Source organism: Desmodus rotundus, chromosome 12, assembly GCF_022682495.2.
Source record: "Desmodus rotundus isolate HL8 chromosome 12, HLdesRot8A.1, whole genome shotgun sequence".
NCBI lineage: Eukaryota > Metazoa > Chordata > Mammalia > Chiroptera > Phyllostomidae > Desmodus > Desmodus rotundus.
Window position 1 is genome coordinate 21,877,943 of NC_071398.1, and position 23,237 is coordinate 21,901,179.

The 23,237-nt window shown below is 47.2% G+C and overlaps 2 protein-coding genes across 2 annotated transcripts; both read left to right on the forward strand.

Annotated features, from left to right (window-relative positions):
• The first annotated feature begins 1,893 nt into the window (after positions 1-1,893).
• Positions 1,894-13,582, forward strand: MON1B (MON1 homolog B, secretory trafficking associated). The gene is made up of 6 exons (XM_024556052.4): positions 1,894-2,026; positions 2,413-2,570; positions 4,494-4,823; positions 5,369-6,188; positions 6,564-6,711; positions 9,114-13,582. The coding sequence occupies exons 2-6, from the start codon at positions 2,423-2,425 to the stop codon at positions 9,321-9,323; spliced, it is 1,656 nt and encodes a 551-aa protein (XP_024411820.2). The 5' UTR covers positions 1,894-2,026; positions 2,413-2,422; the 3' UTR covers positions 9,324-13,582.
• SYCE1L (synaptonemal complex central element protein 1 like) lies at positions 10,502-21,942 on the forward strand. The gene is made up of 11 exons (XM_045191840.2): positions 10,502-10,565; positions 15,753-15,812; positions 17,407-17,466; positions 17,663-17,737; positions 18,255-18,302; positions 18,547-18,601; positions 20,188-20,251; positions 21,109-21,178; positions 21,280-21,367; positions 21,588-21,672; positions 21,855-21,942. Exons 1-11 carry the CDS (start codon positions 10,502-10,504, stop codon positions 21,912-21,914), a joined length of 729 nt encoding a protein of 242 aa, XP_045047775.2. The 3' UTR covers positions 21,915-21,942.
• Positions 21,943-23,237: the final 1,295 nt, after the last annotated feature.

The window sequence follows — 23,237 nt, forward strand, 5'->3', positions numbered from 1 at the left end:
TTACAGGCCAGGTCCCTGGTTGGCGGGGGTCCGTGCAAGAGGCAACCAAAAGATGTTTCTCTCGCACATCGATGTTTCTCTCCCTCTCTCTGTCTCCCTCCCACTCTCTCTAAAAATAAAATCTTTTTTTAAAAGTATCTTTATTAAAATCTTATGCCCATTTTTATTGGCTTGTCATAATGAGTTTAAGAGTTCTTTTACTATATTCTCTGTGAATTTTAGACAGTTTAATAGACAATTTGAACTGCATTTCCCCATCGATTCATGATGGCAATCATCTCGAATGCTCTTACTTCCCACGTGTATACTTCCTTTGTAAGATTTCTTTGTCCAATTGTCTGTTTATTTACCTCTCTCTACCAGTCTGTTATTTTCATTCTCTTGATATCATTTATATATTTTTAAATCATCCTCTTTTTTATGATTGATGTTTTTAGGTAACCTAAGTAAAAAATCTTTTCTAACCCCAAATCGTGAAAATTTTCCTCTTATGTCTTCTTCCAGAAATGTTATAATTTTGGTTTGCATGTTTAGTGATTGATACATTTTGAATTAATTTATTTACAATGTTAATTTAGGGTTGAAAAAGTTTTCTGTATAAATATTCACTATTCCAGCTCCATATGTGGGCAAGACTGTTATTCTCTGCTTTGAGTTATCTTTTCATATTGTTGTACCATAGAGGTAGGTGTGGGGAGAATGAGCTCTCTAGTCCGTCCCATTGATATACAAGTGTAAACTTTCTCAATACCATATGCTCTTTTTACTATAACCTAATTATGTGATTCAAACTGCTACTGTAGGTCTTCTATTATTTTTTAAATGATTTTACCTAAAATATTTGCATTTTCACGTAAATATTAAGAAAATATCATGTTTCCTCAAAAATTCATGGTAGGGTTTTCATTACAATTAAATTAAAACATAGACTTTTTTTAGTTTTCCAATCAATGATCATAGTACAATCCTGATTTATTTAGATCTTCTTGGTTTCTTTCAGCAAACTGTTATAGTAATCTGGATATAGGTTTCACACATATATTGTTAACACTGTTTTTGATGCTGTTGTATACATTATTGAAATTTTTTACATTTCATTACTATTTAGTTGTAGACATCCTGATATGTATGCGGAGGTATCTCTTATGGTTTTAATTTGCATTTCTCCAATGCCCCCGCCCAGCCAGTAGTGTTGCGCAGCAGCCGATGGACATTTTCCTGAACCAACAGGACTCAGAAGGCTGGCAAGGCCACGCCCACCTACAACCCTGTTAAACTTGAACTTCTAGTCTCTGTAGCTTGCACCACAAAGTCGTGTATCCGCAAGTGAGGTCCTCCGGGCAAACCCTGATCAGCCTGCACAGTACCTTCTCAAACTCACTACCCCGCGCCGTGAGGCCGTTCACTTGCTCCGGCTTTCTTTTGCCTGGCTGAATACAGAGAGACACCTGAATACAGACACCCTACTTCTGATGTCCGCCTCCCACTTTAGCAGCCGAGTTCTATAGGCTACCAGGTTGCGCATGGCATTCCAATTGGAAGCGATGACTGTCTGTCAAACATTCTATTCCTGCCTGATTCCCCCCACCCCTTCTCCCCTGTCTTTCCTGGTGAATTAGGGAGGGTGACGTTGCCTCACTTCTGGGGAAGCACGTCTATTGGTGGGGCACCGGTATCAATTACCACTTAGGCTGTGAACACCCTCGAGTGTAGGGTGGAATAGGCTCGAGCCTTCAATTGGACCAGGAAAAGTGTCAGTCAAGGACTGGGCGGGTGTAAGCACAATTCAACGCACAGTATTGGTAGATATAAGACGAGAGCCGGCTTCTCCTGATTGGGCCTTACGGGAGGCAGTGCCCTACGCATACTCCGGGTTGGCTGAACGTGAGCCGCGCCCCCTCACGCCGAAGGCCTTCTGTATCAGAAGTGGGCCCGGCTCGTCTAAGAGCCGGGCGAGACGCTGGGGTGGAAAGGCGTGCCAACCAAGTCCGACGTAGATCCAGGAGTGGTGCTCTCCAACTCAACGGTGAGCGAAGGCCAGTGGGCGGCGGGAGAGAGGGGTCGGGTCTCACAGGGAGCGAATGAAACCCCGCACCGGGAAGTTCCTTCAGAGAGTCGTCGCATCCGGAAGTGTGAGGATACCGCGGCCACGGGAAGTGATGGTACCCGGCCAATTGAAATACCGGGTTAAAACAGGTGTTTATGTGTCTTTATTTCCTGGGGCTCGGCAGAGCCTTCCTTTTCAGCAAGTGTTGGAGGATGCAAGTATTTGGTCGTATTTTTAAATGTCTCATCCTGTTGAAAACCGAGGGGAAACCAGCACTAGAAGTGTGTGCCAGAAGGCTAAGCTCAGTGAAGGCTTTTAAGAAGTTTCTTTTGCTGTCCGTCACCCTCAATTCCCCTCCCGCACAGGGATGTGCAGATGGAGGCCGGAGAAGACACTGCTGCCCCAGCCCCCGGGGACGCAGAGGACTTGGAGCACACGCAGTTTCCCAGTGAGGAGGCTGGAGACGGTGGAGGGGTTCACCAGGACCCAACAGATCTCGGAGATGGGAGCCTGGAGGAAACAGGTATGACTTTTCCTCACTAGGGTGTTGGAAAGAATTTATAGGGGGTGTCATTGTCGGAGGTGGTCAATGAGGGACCATTGAAGAGTCTTTTGGGCCTAACAGGGTTGCATGTGGTCTGTAGGAGGTCATTGTTGGCTCGCATTATAGTTTAAATCATCAAGGAATGAAAAGGAAATGAGTGGGCATCGGTGAATGTTCACTGGGGACGTGGAGTGAGTTTAGGTGTTTGGGATCAAAGAGGAGCATTGGGGATTTAGGTTGTATAGACCAATGACCAAAAGAAAGTTAATAGGGTCAAACGTGGACTATTCAGAAGTCAGTTTCTTGGGGGCTAGGGTGTTATTTAAGTCACTGAGATGGGGAAGAGGATCAGTGGGAGGCATGGGTACTCGGAGTGTTTATATCATTGAGGAGACAACGGGGAGTTGTTGGTGGGAGTGTTCTAAGGAATCAGATGTTAATGGTGATCATTGGTAGGGAGGTAGAGGACGTCAGTGAGATTATTTGGAGCCTTAGAGGACCAGTAGGAAGGTCTCTAAAGACCCAAGTGGATGTGTAAAGGTGTTCTGTGGAAATTAATGGGAATCACTGGGGGCATTGCGCATTGGCCACTTTGGAATTAGTGTATGTTAACGGGGTCACTGAGAAGGATCAGTGGACATCTCTGAGACTAAGTGGTAGTAGTTCGAGGGGGTCTCTGAGAGCTTGGGAATTATTGGCAAGTAGTGGCAGATATTGGGAGGAGGTAATTGGTAACTGGGGCATGTGGGATAAGAGAGTGAGGGAATGTGAGGTCATTGGAATTTTATGGGAAAATGGTTGAGACTAGTTGCCAGTGGATAATAATGGTTGTCTGTGGGAGATCAATGGACATCGACTGGAGCAGGTGGAAGGGGTGTCAGGGGAGTCAGTAGGGGGCATTGAAGTTATGGGTTTCATTGGTGATTGTTAGTGATAGTCATGGGAAGGGCAGTGAAGGTCATTATTAAAGGTCTGTGTGTAGTGTATGGTGGTTATTGTAGGGAGGGGAGTATTGTATTGTTTACAGGGGGGTCAGGAGAGTCGGTGGAGGCACTGAAGTCCTGGGTGTCAGTGGAGATTAATAGTGATCTTTGGGGAGAAGGGAGAATGGAGTAAAGGAGGGTCAGGGGAATCTGCAGAGGTCGCTGGAAGTCTTGAGTGTTAGTGGAGGTTGATAGTGTTCATGGTGGGGATGGAATGGACTTGAAGTGAAATAGATTGTGGGTCAAGGCAGTCATTTCATTGAAGACCCAGGTATTAATGATGTTAATGTGGGGTCATTAGAATGTTGGTGAAGAGCAGTGGGAGTAAAAGCAGGGGAGGGTCAAGGGAGTCAAAGGTCTGGGTGTTCACGGATACTCATGGCAATCATTGGGAGAATTGGTGGTCACTCTCGGTAATAGAAATGGTGCTCAGGAGAGTCAACAGGGTTATTATGGATCAGTGGACATCAGTGAGAATAACTAAGGGGTTCGGTAGTGGGGACAGGGAGCAGTCAAAGATCCAAATATTAATAGATATAATCGTGGCCATTCCGTCTTTTGAGGGGTGAGTAAATATCAGGAGAATAATGAGGGGTCAGAGGTTATTAGTGGGGAACCACTGAAGATGAAGGTTATTCAGAGACGATGGGTGCTTTGAAGACTTGAGAATGGCAGTTATTGAAAGAATAATTGGTCTCTAGGGACATAGAGGGTTCGATTTTGACAGTGAGAGATTAGATTATCAGGGCTTTATGGGGATCAGACGGATGTAATATTAGGGACCAAGGAGACACCTGGAGGTCTGTGTCAGCATCAGGGGTCATTGGAGGACTGGCAGGGATTTGATTTGGTGGGTCCTTGGGCACGCGGGGTTAGTGGGAGTCCACAGGCAGATGACCCACCAAGGGCTGTCTTTCAGGATCCGGAACCAAGGACAAGCCACCCAGCCTGCTGTCACCACTGCCCCAGTCAGAGTCCCCTTCATGTAATTGTGGGCTCTGGGATCCTTCAGCCTCTGAGAATAGTCCCACAGGTGACCCTGAGAGCGGCTCTGGGGGCCAGGGCGGAGACCCCAGTGATGAGGACTGGCGCAGCAAGCGGAAGCACGTGTTTGTGCTGAGCGAGGCAGGCAAGCCCATCTACTCGAGGTATGGTAGTGTGGAGGCACTGTCCACCACCATGGGTGTGATGACAGCCCTCGTGTCCTTCGTGCAGAGTGCAGGAGACGCCATCCGCGCCATCTATGCTGGTGAGCAAAGGGGCAGGAGGCAGAACGGGACAGTGATGGGAATATGGACATGGCTAGCTGGCTAGCTATAGGTCTGTCTGACTTCTGGGAGCACACTCCAGCCAGCCAGCGGTGGGTCAGTGTATGTGGATGGCTGTCCAGGGTGGTGGGCGTTGTGTCCGTCAGTTTGGCCTGCTGGGCTGGGTTCTGAGTGATTAACTGACTGGGATGTAAGTGACTGGCTGGATGCTTCCTTGTTTATCTGACAGCGTGATTTTGTGGGCTGTGTGGATGAGTTGGGTGTGTTTCTGGCCTTGCCAGTCCTTGCGTCATCTTCCCCCACTTCATGCTGTATGTCTGGCCTGAGTCTTTGACCATCCTATCATGTCTCTAAAATGTTCATACTCTCCCAGCTTGTCCTTACCCTAGTCCGAGCATCCACAGTGGCTGCACAAGCTCTGGCCAGAGGTGTGTGTGCTCAGGGAAAGGGTGGAAGAACCTCACCTGACCCACCTCCAGTCACCACTGACTCATCTCTACCCCCGCCCATGCGTTCCCTCCCCTAGAGGACCACAAGCTGGTGTTCCTACAGCAGGGACCACTACTACTGGTGGCTGTGTCGAGGACTCCTCAGTCAGCAGCCCAGCTTCGGAGGGAGCTGCTCGCTGTGCACGCACAGATCGTGAGCACACTGACCCGTGCAAGCGTGGCCCGCATCTTCGCCCGTAAGCAGAACTATGACCTCCGCCGCCTGCTGGCTGGTTCAGAGAGCACACTAGACCGGCTTCTGGACAGTGTGGAGCGAGACCCAGGTGCCCTCCTCCTGGGCGCCGTGCGCTGTGTGCCCCTTGCTCGCCCGCTGCGGGAAGCACTGGGTGCACTGCTCCGACGTTGCACAGCACCTGGCCTGGCACTGTCTGTGCTGGCGGTGGGTGGTCAACTGGTGACAGCGGCCCAGGAGCGGAGTGTGCTGGCTGAGTGCCGGCTGGACCCTGCCGACCTGCAGTTGCTGCTCAACTGGCTCAGTGCCCCGGCCTTTGCAGCAGGGGAGGCATGGGCACCTGTGTGCCTGCCCCGCTTCAACCCTGATGGTTTCTTCTACGCCTATGTGGCCCGCCTGGACGCCATGCCTGTCTGCCTGCTGCTGCTTGGCACCGACCCTGAGGCCTTCCATGACATGGCCACCTGCCGGCGCTTGGTGGAAGACGGGATGCACAACCTTGGTGCCATGCGCACGCTGGGGGAGGCTGCCAGCTTCTCTAATGCCCCATCAGCCAATGCCCCTTCCTACAGTGTGCAGGCTGTGGGGGCACCTGGCCTCTGGCACTTCCTCTATAAGCCATTGGACATCCCTGACCATCACCGCCAGCTGCCCCAGTTTACCAGGTGGGTCCTGAGCCTGTGGACAGTTGGTAGGGCAGGGAGGCTTATCTAACTGGAAGGTTCAGCATCTCATAGACATGACTCCATAAGAGAGCCAGCCATGTGCTAGAAAGAAGGAATAGAATGGGTCTCTGAATGATGGGGAACACTCGACCACCCTCAAGGAATCAATCCCTTATTCTAATGGAGAACAGGGCCCTAGTACTCAAGGAATCCCATAGTTTGAGGGGGAAGCTGGGCCTCCGGCCATGGAGTTCCTCAAGTCTGATGGGGGAGGCTTAGCTCCCTAACTTAATAAACCCCCTTTACTGAAGGGAGATGGGCCAGCCAAGAAAGCCCTAGACTGACCTTGTCCCCTGCTTCCATCCATCGCTGCAGCCCCGAGCTGGAGGCCCCATACAGCAGAGAGGAGGAACGGCAGCGCCTGTCGGACCTGTACCACCGCCTGCATGCACGCCTCCATAGCGCCTCCCGGCCCCTGCGCCTCATTTACCACGTCGCTGAGAAGGAGACGCTGCTGGCCTGGGTGAGTTGGGTAGGGCCCTGAAGAGGTTAATTCTCTGCTTCAATACTCCCCCCTTCGCCCCACCATTGTATTCCTCCAGGCATAACACAGTCCATCAAGCACACTAAGCCTTTGCCTGGGCTGTGTTTACTTTTGCCTTTAACACTGTCCCTGCCTTTACACACCTGTCTTTGAAAACCTATTAGGGTTAGTCACAGCGTCTACAAAGCTTATTAGCTCCATCATTCTGTTTGCTGTTCCCCCATTTGTAATCAGTACAGTGTGTTGAGAGGCCCCATTAACAACCATCCCTGTGCCTCCTGATTTCCCATTTTCCCGAGAGGCCCGCCCTTGTGTCTGCAGGCAGCAGTTCAGTTTTGACTCCATGAGTCCCTCCCCATCACTCCTTGACCACTGCACTCCCATGCTCTGCCTTCTGCTTGGGATATCGTTCCTGGGGTCTTTTCAGGGTTCCTGCCCTCACTTCCTATGGGTCTATTAAAAGTCAGATATTCTGGGAATTAGGTCAAGGTGACCCCATTGGGAATGGCACCTTCCCCCAGGCTCTGCCATTTAGTGCACATTTATTAAATAATTTATCTGGTGCCTATTGTGTATCAGGCATTGTTCTAGGCCAAGGACTTTATTTTATTTTTAATTTTTTAAACTTTAATTTTCAAGCAATTTAGACTTACAAAGAAGTCACAAAATAATACAAAGAATTACTATAAATAATCCCATCACCTAGTTTCTCCAGATATTAACATAACTATAGTAACTTATCAAAATCAGGGAATTAACATCAGTATAATAACATCTAATCCACAGACTTCATGCAGATTTCACCAGTTGTCCCACTAATAATGTTTTTTTACTGGCCCAGAATCCAGTCCAGATTCGCTTGTTGGTTTCTTTATTGTGTCTTCCTAGTCTCATTCATTCTGGAACAGTTAGTTTCTCAGTCCTTTTTGTCTTTCATGACCTGACCAGCCAGTTTTTAGAATGTCCCTCGACTTGTGTTTTTCTGGTATTTTATTGTGACTAAATTGAGGTCATGCGTGTTTGGAAAGAACATCACAGAAGTGGTGCTTTGCCCTTCTCTGCATCTCCTCGGGAGGCCCACAGTGTCATCTTGTCCCATTGTTAACGAGGTTAACTTTGATCACTTAGTTAAGGTGATGTCTGCTAGATTTATCCACTTACAAATTCAGTATTTTCCCCTTTGTACAATAATTACTACATAGCATGAGGTGATTATGTCAGTATTCTGTTTTTCATTATACTTTCATCCACTAATTTTAATATCCATTAATGATTCTTGCCTGCAACAGTTAATAAATACTCTGTTTGCTAGATGGTGAATTTTCTAACCCTATCATTTTTTCTACAGTTACTGTTTGAGATTCTATTGTCTCGGAGAATGTTTCCCCTTCCTGTGTGTGTTTGTTGAATTTTTAATTTTACACATATATCAGTATGGTCTCATGGATTTTTCTTTAATTCAGTGGACTAAAAGCCTCTTCTATCATTTATGTATTTTTTTGCTCAGATTGTCTCTGATTTAACCAGTGGGAGCTTTGATTTGGACAGGCTGGCCCCTATGTCATTTTGATATGTCCCTGTCACTGCTGAAGCACTTGTTACTGTGTGGCACAAGATGTTCCAAGCTCATCTTGTACTTTCTCTGTGTCAGTCCATTCGTCCAAGCAGCCTTTTTACCCTTTAGCGAAGAATGGTGTTTCAACACCCAGCTGTGGTAGGCTGAAAATTGTAAATCAGGTGGTCAGGGGATACCTCACCAAGGAGATGGCATCTAAGTGGGGTGGGGAGGTAGCGGGCTATGCAGGTTTCTGAAGGAAGAGTACAGCTGGCAGAGGGAAGGACCGTGCAGATGCTGTGAGGTGAGACTGAGCCTGGTTTATGTTTGAGGAATAGCAAGCAGAGGCTAGAGTGGCTGGAACAGAGGGAGTGAGGGGGGGAGTAGTGAGAGGTGATGTGGAAAAGTAATGGTGGTCTGGTCGGTCACATTAAGTCTCTTAGGTTGGTGGGAGGATAAATTGAATTAATCCTCTTGTAACGCTCAGGGTATAGATGATGAAAACATGGGTGTGTGGAGTTTATAATAGGACCTTGTAGACAACAATAGCTGTTATACGCATTCTACAGATGACTGAACTGAGGTTCACACATACAGCCAGAATCACCCAATTGAATCCACTAGATCTAAATGGAGAACCCCTGGCCCACCCATGACTTAATAATACCAACTTATCTGCATTAGCCCAGTGACCAGGCAGCACCAGGTGGGAGCTGCTGCTAGGTGTGTCTTCCAAACAGGAGAGAGGCATGGGTCTAGGGTTGGATGGACAGGATGAGGCATAGCCAGCTCAAGCCCCACTGACTGTCTCCTCTCAAATCCACAGGTGACCTCCAAATTTGAGCTCTATACCTGCCTCAGCCCCCTGGTGACCAAGGCAGGTGCCATCTTGGTAGTGACCAAACTCCTGCGCTGGGTGAAAAAGGAGGAGGATCGGCTCTTCATTCGCTACCCACCCAAGTACTCCACACCCCCCGCAGCCTCATCTGCCTCCGCAGACCAAGCTTCCCATAATGGCGTGTTTAGTGGACCTTGAGAGGCAGAATTCCCAGACTGGGCAGTGCTGGGAATGGCCACCTTTGGCTTTCACCTTCTATCTCTACCCTGGAATTGGGCCAGGTGGGAGGGATGAAGCGGTTCATGGTGGTGTCTGTGGCTGCTCTCTCCCTGGGCAGTGGGGCAGGAGCTGAGGGCCTGCACACAAATGAGAGGTGGTGGGCAGCACGGCTGCACACAGGTGAGCAGGCCGCTTCCCCAGCCCCCTCATGTACCTCCACCCATGGACAAATCCTTCGGCCTCTTCCCTTCCCTCTGCCTCGCTTCCTCCACTTGGATGATATCCCGGCCTCTGCCAGGGGCTTTCTCCTTCAGTCCTGGGCACCACACCCTCTGTCCTGCTTCTGGAATTAACTTTGTCAATGGGCTCTTAGCCCTGAGGGTCCTGGGCTGGCCAGCATCTTTCGGAGTGGCCCACGGGGGATTCTGAGATTGCGAACGCAGGGCCAGCCTGTGCCTGGGACTGGCTTAAGGATACTTGAAAGAAAAAAACTAAAGAAAAGGCCTAAACCACTCCCCGCAAGGACATTCCTTTGCCCTGCATAAACTGCATCTTTACCCTGTCAAAAATGACCCCCGTCAATGTTGGCTGCTGCTAATGTCAATGAGAAAGGTGGCCTCCACAGGCTACCTGTCTGGTAACCCAGGACAAAGCCACTGACCTCACAGGGTAGATGAGATGCAGTTTTTACACAGGGGATGCACTTAGCTACTGAGGCTTGTTCTGCGCCTTCGTGAAATGGAGAAAACTAACCTCTCACAGGCTGATAAGTGAGGATTTGTGTTCAACGAAAAGGGACTCAAACTCTTGTACCACCGCGTGACATGTGCACATTTCTCCCGGACTTTCTCACAACCTGCACTACAGGAGCAACCTGGAAAGGGAGAGACCTCCCCCGAGTTTGTGTGTGTGCCTCACAACACTCACTCCCCAGCCCGTTAGGACCCTAGTGCTGCCCTTGTTTCCTCTAAACTGAGGTTAAAGGCGCATGCTGCTCACTGGATCAGAAGCTCGCTGAAACCCCATTGCTCACACCCTGGTCAACTAAGCCTATGCGCACTGCACGCATGCGCCCTGCAGAGCCTTCGTCGCCTTTTTTTTTTTTTTTTTTTTAACCAATTGTCCAAGGCGCATGTGCCAGATTCCTGCGTTGGAAAATGGCAGGGAAGTTGGAGCCTTTGGAGGCGGAGCCCCTGGAGGCTTTGGAGGAGACTGAGGAGGGTGAAGACAATGAGGGTAAGCTGGCCCTTCCTGCCCAGGGCAGAAGGGAGAAGTGGCTGTCCCGTTCCAAAAATGAAATACTGATAGCAGTACTAAAAAAAAGGGTATAATTTTAAGCCTTTTATAAAATAGGGTTCTATAATATGGAGATAACATGCATAATTTCATCTGAATTAACTCTTGTCAGCTTCATTGGACATATTACTTAGTATTTTAAAGTAAACTACTCAAGTGTGCATCTCCACGCAACGAATGGAGGTGGACATTCTCACAAAAACCACTGGGCTGCTGCCACACCTAAGGAAATGAACGGCAATTCCCCGATACCCCTTGACCCCCAGCACGTACCACGCTGTGTGGACTCCTACGTCTTAACTGAGAACGGCCACTCCCACCGACAGCTTCTCTCCGGGGCGTTTCCTGCAGATACCTGCTTCCTAGTGAGGGGGGGAAATTGCCTGCAGACAAGTGGGAGTTGCAGTTTAGACAAAAGAAGAAACCCTCCCAAGACCCACTGCTATGCCACTAGCATTATTTTAATTGTAGAATTTTTTTATTGTACGACATAGAAAGAATAGCAGGTTAAATGCCGTGCACCCATCACTGTTCCAGCAGCTGTCAACTTTTTGCCCTCCTTTCGTCGATAACACCCTTACCTGCACAGTCTTCAAACCACTATATTAGTAAACACTGGATCGCCTTTTCCCAGGCCTGTCTGTGCAGGCTTCAACAATAATGGTGATATTGTTTATTGTCCTAGGGTGTGAGCTCCTTGGAAACCATTTATTGCTCTTTCCCCAACACCCAAACAATGGCTGCTTAGCATATAATAAGTGCTCAGTAATTTTCTTTGTTTATTGTATGAATAATAACACCACGAGATCTCTTAGGTTAGGGCCACACGTTGAACGCCAGCTTTCAACAAAGGACAGCCAGAAATGAGAGATGCAAATAGATCTCATTTATTAAGCACTTACTATAGCTGCCACTGTACTAAAAAACTTTTAGTATCAAGTTTTCAAATTTGTCACAATTGAAGTTACTAATTTTACCAGCAGTGCAGAAACTTTTAAAGCATATCAAGGTACCATTTCTAGCCATTAAAACTGGCTTTATAGAGGGAACGATAATATCTAGTATTGATTACTCTGGGGGAAAGGCCATCTCGTCTCGCTGGGAGAGCTGAGCAGTATAGGCTTTGCTAGCGGCAGCTGGGCAGAACAGTTTCAGCATCTAAAATGCTACTCCATATCTTCAGTCACCATTCTCAGTAATGAGGAGGATGCGTGGGAGTGCGGACCAGGAAGAGCCATTTGAGTGTTATTGGTGGGGGCAAAAAAAAAAAAAAAGAGCAATCATGGAAATGGCTAAATTTAGGTATTTTCATGCATATTGTGAAATACCTGTGTGGTGGAGTTTTTACTTTTTTAAGCAGCAGGAAAAAATAATTAAATTCCAATTTAACTTAAAATAATTAATTTAAAAAGGACAAGGTTAGTATGTATTGACACAATGAACTCCAAGAAGAGATATTTTTCTGAGGAACAAAAAAGCAAGTTTGGATTCTAAAAAATAAAGTATGGGCAGTGTCCACCATAGCCCTGTGAGGGTTGCGCAGAAAACTGGAGGTGGAAGGCCCAACTAATGACTCTTAACATGGGACTTGGGTCTTGGGGGCTGTGGAAAAGTAGAGGCATTTTTGTGATTTTTTTTAAATTTTTCTTTTAGGAAAATGTAATACTGTATCATTTTAAAATATGAGAAGGGGGAAATTTGGTATCTGAGGATCCTATATTAATGTTGATTGATAGTAATACTAATAACTCAGTTTTGACGGTTATACTGTGGTTACGTGGTAGGTTCCCCTTGTATACAGGAAACACACAGTGGAACATTAAGGAATAAAGGGCCAAGCGCCCTGCAATCTGTGGTACAGAAACACAAACGGGAAACCTGATACAAGGGCAAATAGGAGGACTGTGGTCTATTTCTACAACTTTCATGTACATCTGAAATTATTTCAAAATAAAATGTTTAAAAGGGGCTCATGTGCTCTAGGTTGTTTTTTAACATGGATTTAAAAATATATATATATCAAGATGTCAGTTGGATTATTTAAAAGATTTACTGATCAGCCATGGTCTTACCCCATGACCGGGGCTCCAAATGCAGGGAGAGGAAGAACAGAGATGGAGCCTTCACAGAAATGGCTGTACAATCCAGCCATAAAAGACACAGGACAGTCACGGAAATCCCATGAGTACTGGGTGCTGGATGATGCTAATAATCCATTGATTAGTGATGATTGTTAATATTGGTGTGATTTTAGGATTGGAGTCGTCTAAGAAAATGTCTCCAAGTAGTGAGCCTTAAGTATCTGGGGAAGCTCGGGGCTTGCTTGAAAATCCTTGTTTCTCTCTTTCTGTCTGTCTCGGTTTCTGTCTCTCTAAGAGCAATAAATTAAAAAAAAAATACTTCACAGGAAAAAATAGAGCTGGAGCAAATATTTATGAATATTAATGAGTGTCAGATCTTGGTGATGAGTAAATCAGAGTTCATCATGATATTCCCACTTTTGTGTGCAATTGGAGATTTTCATAATGAAGTATTTTTTAAAAAATGACAAATACCTAATTATTATTAAAGTAGCTTTAATTTTTTGCTTAATTTCCAAATAGAGTATTTAAAAATGTTGAAAGTCTCAAGAGGACACATACCAGTCTTAATGTCAGAGAAAGGCACTGAGATTTGGGGCCAAGGAGAGAGAGGGAGGTTTCATTTTTAACTTCACGTGTTTGTGTAGTGTTTGAATGTTTTTAGAATGTTACCTGAATAAAAACATAAAAATTAAATACATGGAATACATCTTACTAAGATGTGAGTGTCTTCACAAAACTGTTGGCATGGTTACTTCTGGAAAGGGGAGTCACTTGGGGAAGGGGCTTTTGGTGAGGAGAGACTTTTTATTCTAAGTTCTACATTTGTTTAACAAGTAATTAAAAAATTTAAATGCAAAGTTAGATTAATGCATACTTATTTGTAAAAGATTTCAAGTAAGACAAAACATGTAAAGAAAATGAACATACCACCAAATACTTCAAAAAAATTTAACAAACTCAGGTTAAAAACCCCTGGTTTACAACATGATTTTTAATGGCTGCAGGGAATTTCACCCTACAATGTGCTATAATCAACTGAGGCATCTTTAAATTGCTTCTACCTTGTAAGATCACAAACAATGAAATTCTTGCCTATCACCCTTAATTATTTCCTTAAGAGAGATTCTTAGAAGTAGAATTTCTGATCCACAGGAGTTGAGTAAGTTGAGATATTTAATACCAGAAAGTCTGAAGTGAACTACTGGTTTTGTCTATGAGATTGGCAAAAATGGAGTAGGTTGAAAGCACACTTGGCTGGTAAGAGTATGGGGAAGGAGGTTTTTGGGGCCTGCCCAAAACAGATGGAGGGAAGTTCCATGACACCAGTCTAATTTAAAAACATACATGCATTTGGATACAGCTGGTAGCCGTCTAGGAATTTCTCCCATAATACCCTCCCATGTGGCACGAAGAAGAATGTACCGAGGTAAATGTACCGAGTTGAATTGTGTCCCCTCCAAAATTTCATGAACATTATTTCATGTGACATTATTTGGAAATAGGGTCTTCGCAGCTGCCACTAGTTAAGGCGAGGTTACTCTGGATGGGGGTGGGCCCTGGTCCAATGACTGGGCTCCTTACAAGAAGAGGGAAATCTGGACACAGGCAGAGAAAATGAAAGGTGAGAGAAAACACAGACACAAAAGAAAGCCTCAGTTTGTGGCACTTTGTTTTGGCAGCCCAAGAAAACGAATAAAGGTGGTCACCGTAGCATTGTTTGTAACAGCGAAAGAAGTGAAACAACCTAAATGCCCACTGGTAGGGACTGCACTTAAATTACGGCACACTCATTCGGTGGGTCAGTGTGCAGCCCCTAAAAAGACTAGAAAGGTCACCAGTATACACTATCAGGAGAAAAATGCAAGCCGTGGAACACCATCTGTGATAGGATAAGCCATTTATGTAGAAAGAGTGGAGATAGGCTTGTAGATGAATTATCTCTAAGTATGCACAAATAGCTTGTAACTCTAGTGACTTCTGAGGAGGGGAATTGAGGAACTTGGGGTGTGAGGGGAAGGGGCTTTTCACAGTACAGTACTTTTTGGCTATCGTGTGATTTTGAACTGCCTTTCATGTTCTCTTCCCAGTTTTCTTGGAGTGGGTAGATCACTGGGATTTGACCTTTTATCATTGATTTCAAGACTTTAAGATGTCAATCTTTTTTTCTGACTTTTTGGTTATTACACTAAAAGTAACAGGTACGTGTTACGAATATATAGACATGTTTATGGTGAAAAGTGTGTCTGTATCAAGATGCAGATTAGGTCTGTTCATTACAACTGACTGATACATGTCCCAAGTCTCTTTTAATCATAGTTTTCCCTCTCCCTTTTTCTTCTTTGCAATTTAGTTGTTGAAGAAACAAGACTGTCTTGTGGAGTTTACCAGAGTCTTATAATCCCCACGATCATATCCCCATGATACACTGTAGCATGTTTCTCTGCTCCATGTGTTTTCTTTGAATTGGTATTTAAATACGGAAACCTTGATTTCTTTTTTTGACTTTTTTATGGGGGGGTTGGTTGGCAAGAATCCTTCATAGATGGTGTTATGTTCTTCCATCAAGAAGCTCATACTACCTGGTTAACTTTTTTTATTGTTAGAGTTCATTATTATTTTCTAGACTCATAAATTCTTTAAGAATCTGAATATTGTGGCCTATAATGATTTTTAAGAAATTCACATGAAGTCTTTCTGCTCTATCACACTGGTGAGAACTTCATACTGATTTTGAATAGTAGTAGCAAAAGTGCTTCCCCGTCCCTCATTCTTGACCTTCATTAAGGGATCTGACCTCTCAGGGAGAAGCCAACCAGAGGGGCCCTGATTCATCCAGCAACACTATAAACCTCAGGGTCAAGGGACAGGGTCCCGAAGGGCCCTGCTCTCACCGGAAGCCTAGCCCTCAGCCCATCTTTGGTTCCAGCCCAGGGGTGTCTGCAGAACCCATGAGACTTCCCTCCTCCCTTCCCATATAGGCCTCAGTCCCTCTGTCTGGGCCCTGCAATTCTGATTCTCATCTCCACAGGGCAGACGGAGTCTTCGAAGACTGAAGACTTGTTGGCAATGGTGAAGAAGCTGCAGAAAGGTCATGTGTCTCCTTGTATCTGAGGCTCCCCCGGGGTTTTGAGTCAGGCAGAACCTTCAACTCACAACCTCGGGAAATTATCCCATGGCACTTTCTCCCTCAGATACAATTTATTCTTTGAACCAAACACACAGCTTCAAAATTCAAGAAGTGTAAGAGGATGGAAAACCCTAGGATCTTACACACACATGCGTGCACACACACACACCCATCCATTTCCCTGACCCACAGAGCAGCAACAATTATTTTTGAATTCTTGGGTATTTTTCCAGAGATTTAAAAAAATGCATTCATGGGTTTGTATTCTTTGTCTGCCCTCTTAGTATACAAATGGCAATACAAATATGTTGGCTTCATGCCTTGCTTTGCTTGTTGAGGGGCGGCTGGTAGCCAGCCTACCTCAGGGCTGGGCAGAGTGCTGGCTGGGTTTGAGGTTGGACACACCGCTCCCCAGCCCATTCTCAGGTGAAATTCTACAGTCCATTGGTCTATGAAACGGAACCTCCCCCCTCACTTCCATGGTTGCCTGCAGAAGTGCACCGGGGATCCTGCCTAGGCTAAAATTAGAGAAATTGCAGACCCACCACCAGTAAAATAATCTCCCCTGAAGATTTGTCCATCATAATTAGCAACTTAGAAGCACCCACTGCCCTAGAAGTCACAGGAGCTGGAGTTGATGGCCTTGGAAAATCCAGGGCTTGAACCTATTAAATCCAGAGTGTTTGGGGCTGGTAGTGAGACCCAGCAAGGGTTGGGAAGCTTTTTGCCCCAACTCTGTGCTGTCGATCTTGAAGCCAAGAGGGAAGAGGAAGAAGGCTTCTCTATACAAAGTGCTGTTATTGGGGCTGTTAGAAGGTAGAGATGAGTCCACTAGAGAGACAGTGACCTTCCTGCCACTGGAGAACTTGAAAGCTGCCACTCACAAAATTAAAGCCTCATTTTCTCCGTATCTCAAATGAGACAATACCAGAGTCCAGATGGACAGGAGTGACAACTGCCCCGCCATGCTTTTAACAGGGTGGGGCAGGCAGGTGGTCTGTGTTGGCTCCTAACACACTCAGAATTACATCTGGAAGGCTCCACCACGTCCCAGGAGGTCCTGAGTGATCTGCACCCTCACTCTTGCTACTCTCCACTTGCTTACTAGACTCACACCTGCCACACCAGCCCCTTAGCCATTACTTTGGGCATTTGCCTCACTCACTCTCGCTGCAGGGACTATGCACTCGTCCCTCTGCCTGGCATGGCTCCTCCCTCTACACTCGCCACCCCCACAAAACTGCAGGGCTCCCTTCCCTCTCTTCATTTGGGGCCTGTGCATATTTCAAGAGGCACCTTCTACCCTTTCACTCTCCAGTCCCTTCACAGCAGTTACTGCCCACCTGCGTCGTTATCATACATCTTTGTGCAATGTCCATCTCTCCCACCCAGAATGCCAGCCCTGCAAGGGCCTCTCCCAGAGCCCAGCAGACAGCAGACATTCAGTGAATGTGTTGATGGATAGCAACAGAGACACAGTGCCAACACCCACCCCCTCCATCTGAACTGGGCAGTCAGGCATCTGTCCGCTCTGGTTCAATCTTTCCTTCTGCAGAGGGAAGCCTGGAGCCACAGATAGAAGACCTGATTAGACGAATTAATGAGTTTCAGCAAGGTAAACTGGGACCACACTGGGACCTAGGCTGGCCAGCTGGCCATGAAGGCCCTGCACTTTGAATGCCTCCACTTCCTCGCCTATAAAATCCAGGCCCCTCCAGGCTGTTTGAAGATGAGTGTGCAGAGTCAGTCAGAGAGAACAGCATGGCTAGAGGCTGCATTCACGTAGTGTCTTCTTTTGCTTTTTGGCCCAGCAAAGAAGAAATCCAGTGAGGAACTGGGAGAAGCCCATGCTCTCTGGGAGACCTTGAACAGGGAATTGGACTCTTGTAAGTGAGACCAAAAGAGGGTCCCAGAGATCTCGTGGCCACTGCTGGAGTCCTGTGTACAGCTCAGAGTCTTTGCATGGGCTGTTCCCTCCACCTGCAATGCTCTTATTCTCTGCAGTCCAGATTGCCTCTTGCTATCTTTCAGCTCTTAGCTCAAACTTCATCCAAGTCTATCTTGATGGTCCCATGTGAAAATAGAATATCACCTCTCTGTCACTCTCCTGCTCCACTTGTTTCTTCATAGCTTTATTGTCATCTCTTTCCTTGTTATAAACCTTGTGCATTCTGCAGTCTTTACTCCTTCGGCAATTATGGGGAATGTGGGCACCGAGTGGGAGGAGCTGGATCAGGTTGGTTCCCAGTGGGAGATGGGTGCAGGGTGGCAAGAATATACCACCCCTCTCCTGGGGCTGTTCCAGACCTGCATGACCATGGGCACGCCCTTTGCATGAAGTTGCAGTGGGGGCAGACGACATAGCTCCCTTCTTGGAGGCTCAAAGTGTCACTGTGTTTCCAGTGAATGGAGAGAAAGTGCACCTAGAGGAGGTCTTGAGAAAAAAGCAAGGTATTTTTTCTTTGCTGTCTTCATTATACCCATTACCCCACAAAAGCCCACAATCCGCAGAACAGCCAGAAGAATCCCACTGAAACCTGAGCCAGAGTGCTTCCCTCTCTGCTCAGATTTCTTCCTTGGCTGCCACCTGACTTGAAGTAAAACCTAAGTCCCCTTAGTGCCCTTCAGTGCCCATCACCTCAACCCAAGCCTGACTCCCCAAGAGCTCTCATGTGGCCTTGGTTCCTCTCTACAGAAGCACTGAGGACCCTCCAGCTACACAGCCAGATGAAGTCAAGTGAGGATCAGAGGTAAGAGGTCCTGCCCAGCTCTTCCCAGCCTTAGTCCCCAGCCTGAAGGAGGGCAACCAAGAGCTAGGGAAATAAATCTTGGACACACTCTCCTCATTTCCCCTTTTAATAATACAGATTAGCTAGACAAAAGACTTCTATACCCATCTCTGATATTAGATAGTGGTATTACCATGACCTCACTCATTTACCCATTCCTTCCTAGTTTCTTTATAAATTTCATCCACTGGTGTTATTCTAAGTCTTCCCCTATTGGTTATTCAGCTCTTAAGCCATTGATTCATTTGTTTATCTGTCTGCTCATTCAGGCTTCCCAGTCACTCATTTAGTGACCCATCCATCTACCCACTCATCCACCAACCCTTCCATTTATCCATTAACGCATCAATACATCTGTCCTACTCTCCAACCCTTCATCTAGTCAGCCTGCCAGACATCTCTCCAGCCCTCCACATACTCATCTACCAGTTTAATCATTCATTTATCTTTTCTCCATCTTTCCAATCATTGTTCATCTAGTAGTCCATTTCTTCACCTAACCATCCACCCAAACACCTGTCCATCCTTCCATTGGTCCTTTTATTTCTCCACCCAGCCATATCCCACCACTCATCATTTCTCTAACCAGTCATTATCTCTTTAGCCAGCCATTCATCCATCCAATTACCTGTCCATTCAACCACCCACCTGTCCACCTCTCCATCATTTGAACCTTTACTTAACCTTATGTGTTTGTGACCAGAGGTGTCACATCTTGGTTCACCGTGATTTTAATTGTGCAGGAAAACCTGATGATAGACAGTTAAAGTATGTGTATGCTTAAGTACACCACACACACAGTCTGATGAACGGTTTATGTTTATTTACCAACATAACCCGCTCAATGACAATTAAATGCATTAAGGGGTGATGCCATCCTCCCATCATTATCACTGTTTTACATATGAGTGAACTGAGACCCAGAGAGGTTAAGTAACTTGTCCAGAATCACAGGAGAGCAGCAGATCCAGGCTTTAGAATCTATGAAACTAAACTGCTCCCCTTATAAAGTTTTGTTCCAACCAAACTGCTCCTCTATGGCTTCAATGTCTGCTCACTGCCCATAAAGTTTCACATTCAATCAATAGAAGAAAAGCGAATGATGAAGGTTATGAACAGACCCCCAACCCTGCATGGCCTCTACTGCCGGAGGGAGTGGGGCGGTCATTCAGAGAATGTGATCAAGGTTGTCTTTCTCTTCCCTGAAAGCACATGTTGTAGGAGTTTATGGACCAAACTTCCATCTGTAGCTCTCAGATTGAAGAGTGTTGTAAACGGAGGAAGCTGGGGTAGCCACTGGGGTCACTCCAGGTCTAGGCCCTGGTGTGGCGCTGGGTGGGGAGTGGGAGTGGGGCTTACAACGGGGAGAGTTTGTTGGAAGAGGTGCTGCTGGAACCAATGCTTGGAGGATAATGCCCAGAAAGGGGCTCCAGCAGAGGGAGCAGTAGGCAGGAACCCAAATATCAGTGCATGAGGAACCCCCGACTGGACTGGGCTATGTGTTGGTCCTAGCAGGTGTTCTGTCATTCCTGGGTGTTGACTCCTAGGTTGCACGTGGAAGAACAGCTGGGAGATTTGATGGGCCAGCACAAGGACCTCTGGGAATTCCAGGTGAGCCATCGTCATTGCCTCCAAACAATGGCCCTCCTCACCTGGTTCCAATGTCTCTGCTGGCTGCTTAGGTCCACCTCCTGCTCAGGCCCAACTTCCTGAAATAGTCCTTGATTCCATCATTCTTTTTGCCCATCCACCCAGTCCTTCAGCTTTTACCTTAAATCGGCCACCTCTCACCATCCATCCACCACTGCTGATCCTGCTTTCCTCCTGCTTACCTAGAGCATGCTTACCTTGCAGTGGCAAGTGGGACCCCTGAAAAAGCTGTGGTCAGTTTAATCCTTCATTCAACTAATGTCCCTGGAAGCATTTTGCAGCATTTCAGGCAGGAAGAGACAGTAGGGAACCCCAGGGGCCAAGTGTTTGCCTGTCCCAGGATGGTTGGGAGCTGGGGGAGGCATACCCAGACTGTACATAAGAAAATAAGTAAGATCATGCAATGGCATTTGGGGAAGGTCTCAGCAAATGACATCTGAATGCAGACAGGAAGGGAGGAAGCCATGCAGGTGCCTGGGTGCAAAGGTTCGTGGCAGAAGGAAAGGCTAATGCAAAGGCCCTGAGGCTGAACCCTGCCTGGAGTTTTTGAGGAAGAGCAAACTAGAGGGTGGGCAGGGAGGATGAGGAGAGAGGCAAGATATGAGATTTGAGAGGTAAAGGAGGAAGGACATGGGGAGTGATTGCGAAGAAATGTGTCCCCACCAGCAATTAGTCGCAGCAGAAACTGTACATGGAGTTAATAAATGTAGTGGAATGAATGAAGAATGACTTAATTCAAGTAAGGACTTTCTGAGAGGCGTGAAGGAGGAGGGGCCAGAACTACAGAACAGAGGTTCAGGCCTCCTCTCTCCTCACAGAAACTGGAGCAGCGACTGGCCTGGGAGATCTGTGCCCTGCAGAGCAGCACGGAGCAGCTGCTCATTGAAGGTGGGACCCCAGCTTGGGGTGGGGGGCAAGGGAGCAGGGTCTGCCCTCGGGAGCTCCAGGTCCCGCCTGTGACTGCCCCCCAACCCCAACGACCCCCTCAGAGAACTCCCTGCGAGCCAAGCTGGAGCTGGTGGAACAGAGGCTGCGCTCGCTGCCAGTGGTCGAGGGCGCCCTGGCAGTGAAGGAAGGGTGAGAGGGGAACGGAGGCTGTGGAGAGGGGGAAGGGGCACGGAGGAAGGGAATGGGCCCTTGTTCCCCCGCCCAGCACCACCGCTCCCAGAAGGGCAGGCTCTGGGGCTGGTCGGCGGGGCCACAGTGTGTGGGGTCACTGTGTCTCAGCGGCTTCCTCCTGGACTCCCTCGACTCGTGGTCTCTTCCTCCTCCTCTCTCCTCTGCCCCTTCTCCGCAGGCTGAAGGCGGAGCTGGAGAAATTCGGGGGTCAAGTTCCCACACATATCCAGAGCAGCTCAGAGGAAGGGGCCGACAAAGGAGAGGTCGGGAGCCAGGGATGGAGGCGAGGAGGGCAGAGAGGGAGACAGAGGGGACGAAGGTGTCCACAGAACCCCTCAGAGAGAGGATCTGTGGGGAGCAGGCCCCCGCTCTCCTGCCGGGTGGTGACGGTGACAGGGCAAAGGTAGCTGAGGGCCAGCAGCTTGACTCTGCGCCTGCCCACCAGGAGGAGGAAGGACCTGGAGCCGCCGGTGGAGCTGGCCCTGACACCCCGCTAGGCCAGTAGGACCCACCTGGTCCCCAGCTAACTTCAGGACTTCAAGGCCCGCCAAGAAATAAAGGCAGTGATTTCAGACGGTCCTCAACCTGCTCGGCTGAGTCTGTGCTGCAGGAGAGTCCCGGGAGCTGGTGGAGAGGGGTGGGGCCGATGCAGGGGGCGGGGCTCCAGGCACTCTGGGTGGGGCCTCTGCCGGACCCCGCCCCCCAGGCCCTGGCTGGGTCTCACACAGGCTCCATACTGTAGATGTTCCTGAGCAGCTCCATGAATAAGTGAGTGTCGATAAGTGGGGTGAGCGGCATCTCGGATTCCTGAACCGTCTATTTTGCCAACAAGAGCAAGAGGGAACCCAGTTCAGAAATGGGCAAAGAACCCAAATAGACATTTCTGATAAAAAGATATACCAAAGGCTAAAAAGTGCATGAAAAGATGCTCCATGTCACTGGTCATTAGGTAAATGCAAATTAGAAACAATGACACCGCACCTCATGCTTGTTAGAATGGCCACTGTCAAAATACAAGAGATGACACTTGCTGGCGTGGATGTGGAGAAAAGGGAACCCTTGTGCGGTGTTGGTGGGGTGTTAATTGGTACAGGCCTATGGAAAACAGTGTGGAGGCTCCTCAAAAAATTAAACATAGAGCTACCATATGGCCCCACTTCTGGGAACACATCCAAAGGAAACAAAAACATTAACTCGAAAGATATCTTCACCCCCGTGTTCATAGTAGCATTATTTACAATAGCCAGGACAGGGGAGCAACCTTTCAGTTTACCAGTGGGTGGATGGATGAAGAAGTTGTGGTTTATGTACATAAACATATATGGTATATATGCTTGTGATGTGTGTGTGTGTGCAATGGACAACTGCAATGAAGTTTAATTCACCCACAAAAAGAAAAGAAGAATCCTACCACTTTGGGGACAATGTAAATGAACCTTGAAGGCATTATACTAACTAAGATAGGTTCATCAAATATTGTATGGTTTCACTTATATGTGGACTCTAAAAAACAAAACCACCAAAACACCCCCAAAAAACCTCATGGAAAAGAGGTCAGACTTCTGGTTACCAGAGTCAGGGGGTGGGGACAGTCAAAAGATGCAAGCGTCCAGTTGTGAGATAAGTACTGGGGATGTCGTGTGCGACGTGACAACTCTAACTCACACTGCTACATGATGTAGAGGAAAGTTATGAGTAAATATTTAGAATTCGTATCACAGAAAAATTCCCTTTTTTCTTTCTATTGTATCTATATGAAAAGATGTTAGCTGAGCCTACTGTGGTAATCATTTCAGAATATATGTAAATAAAACCATAAAAAGAAAAT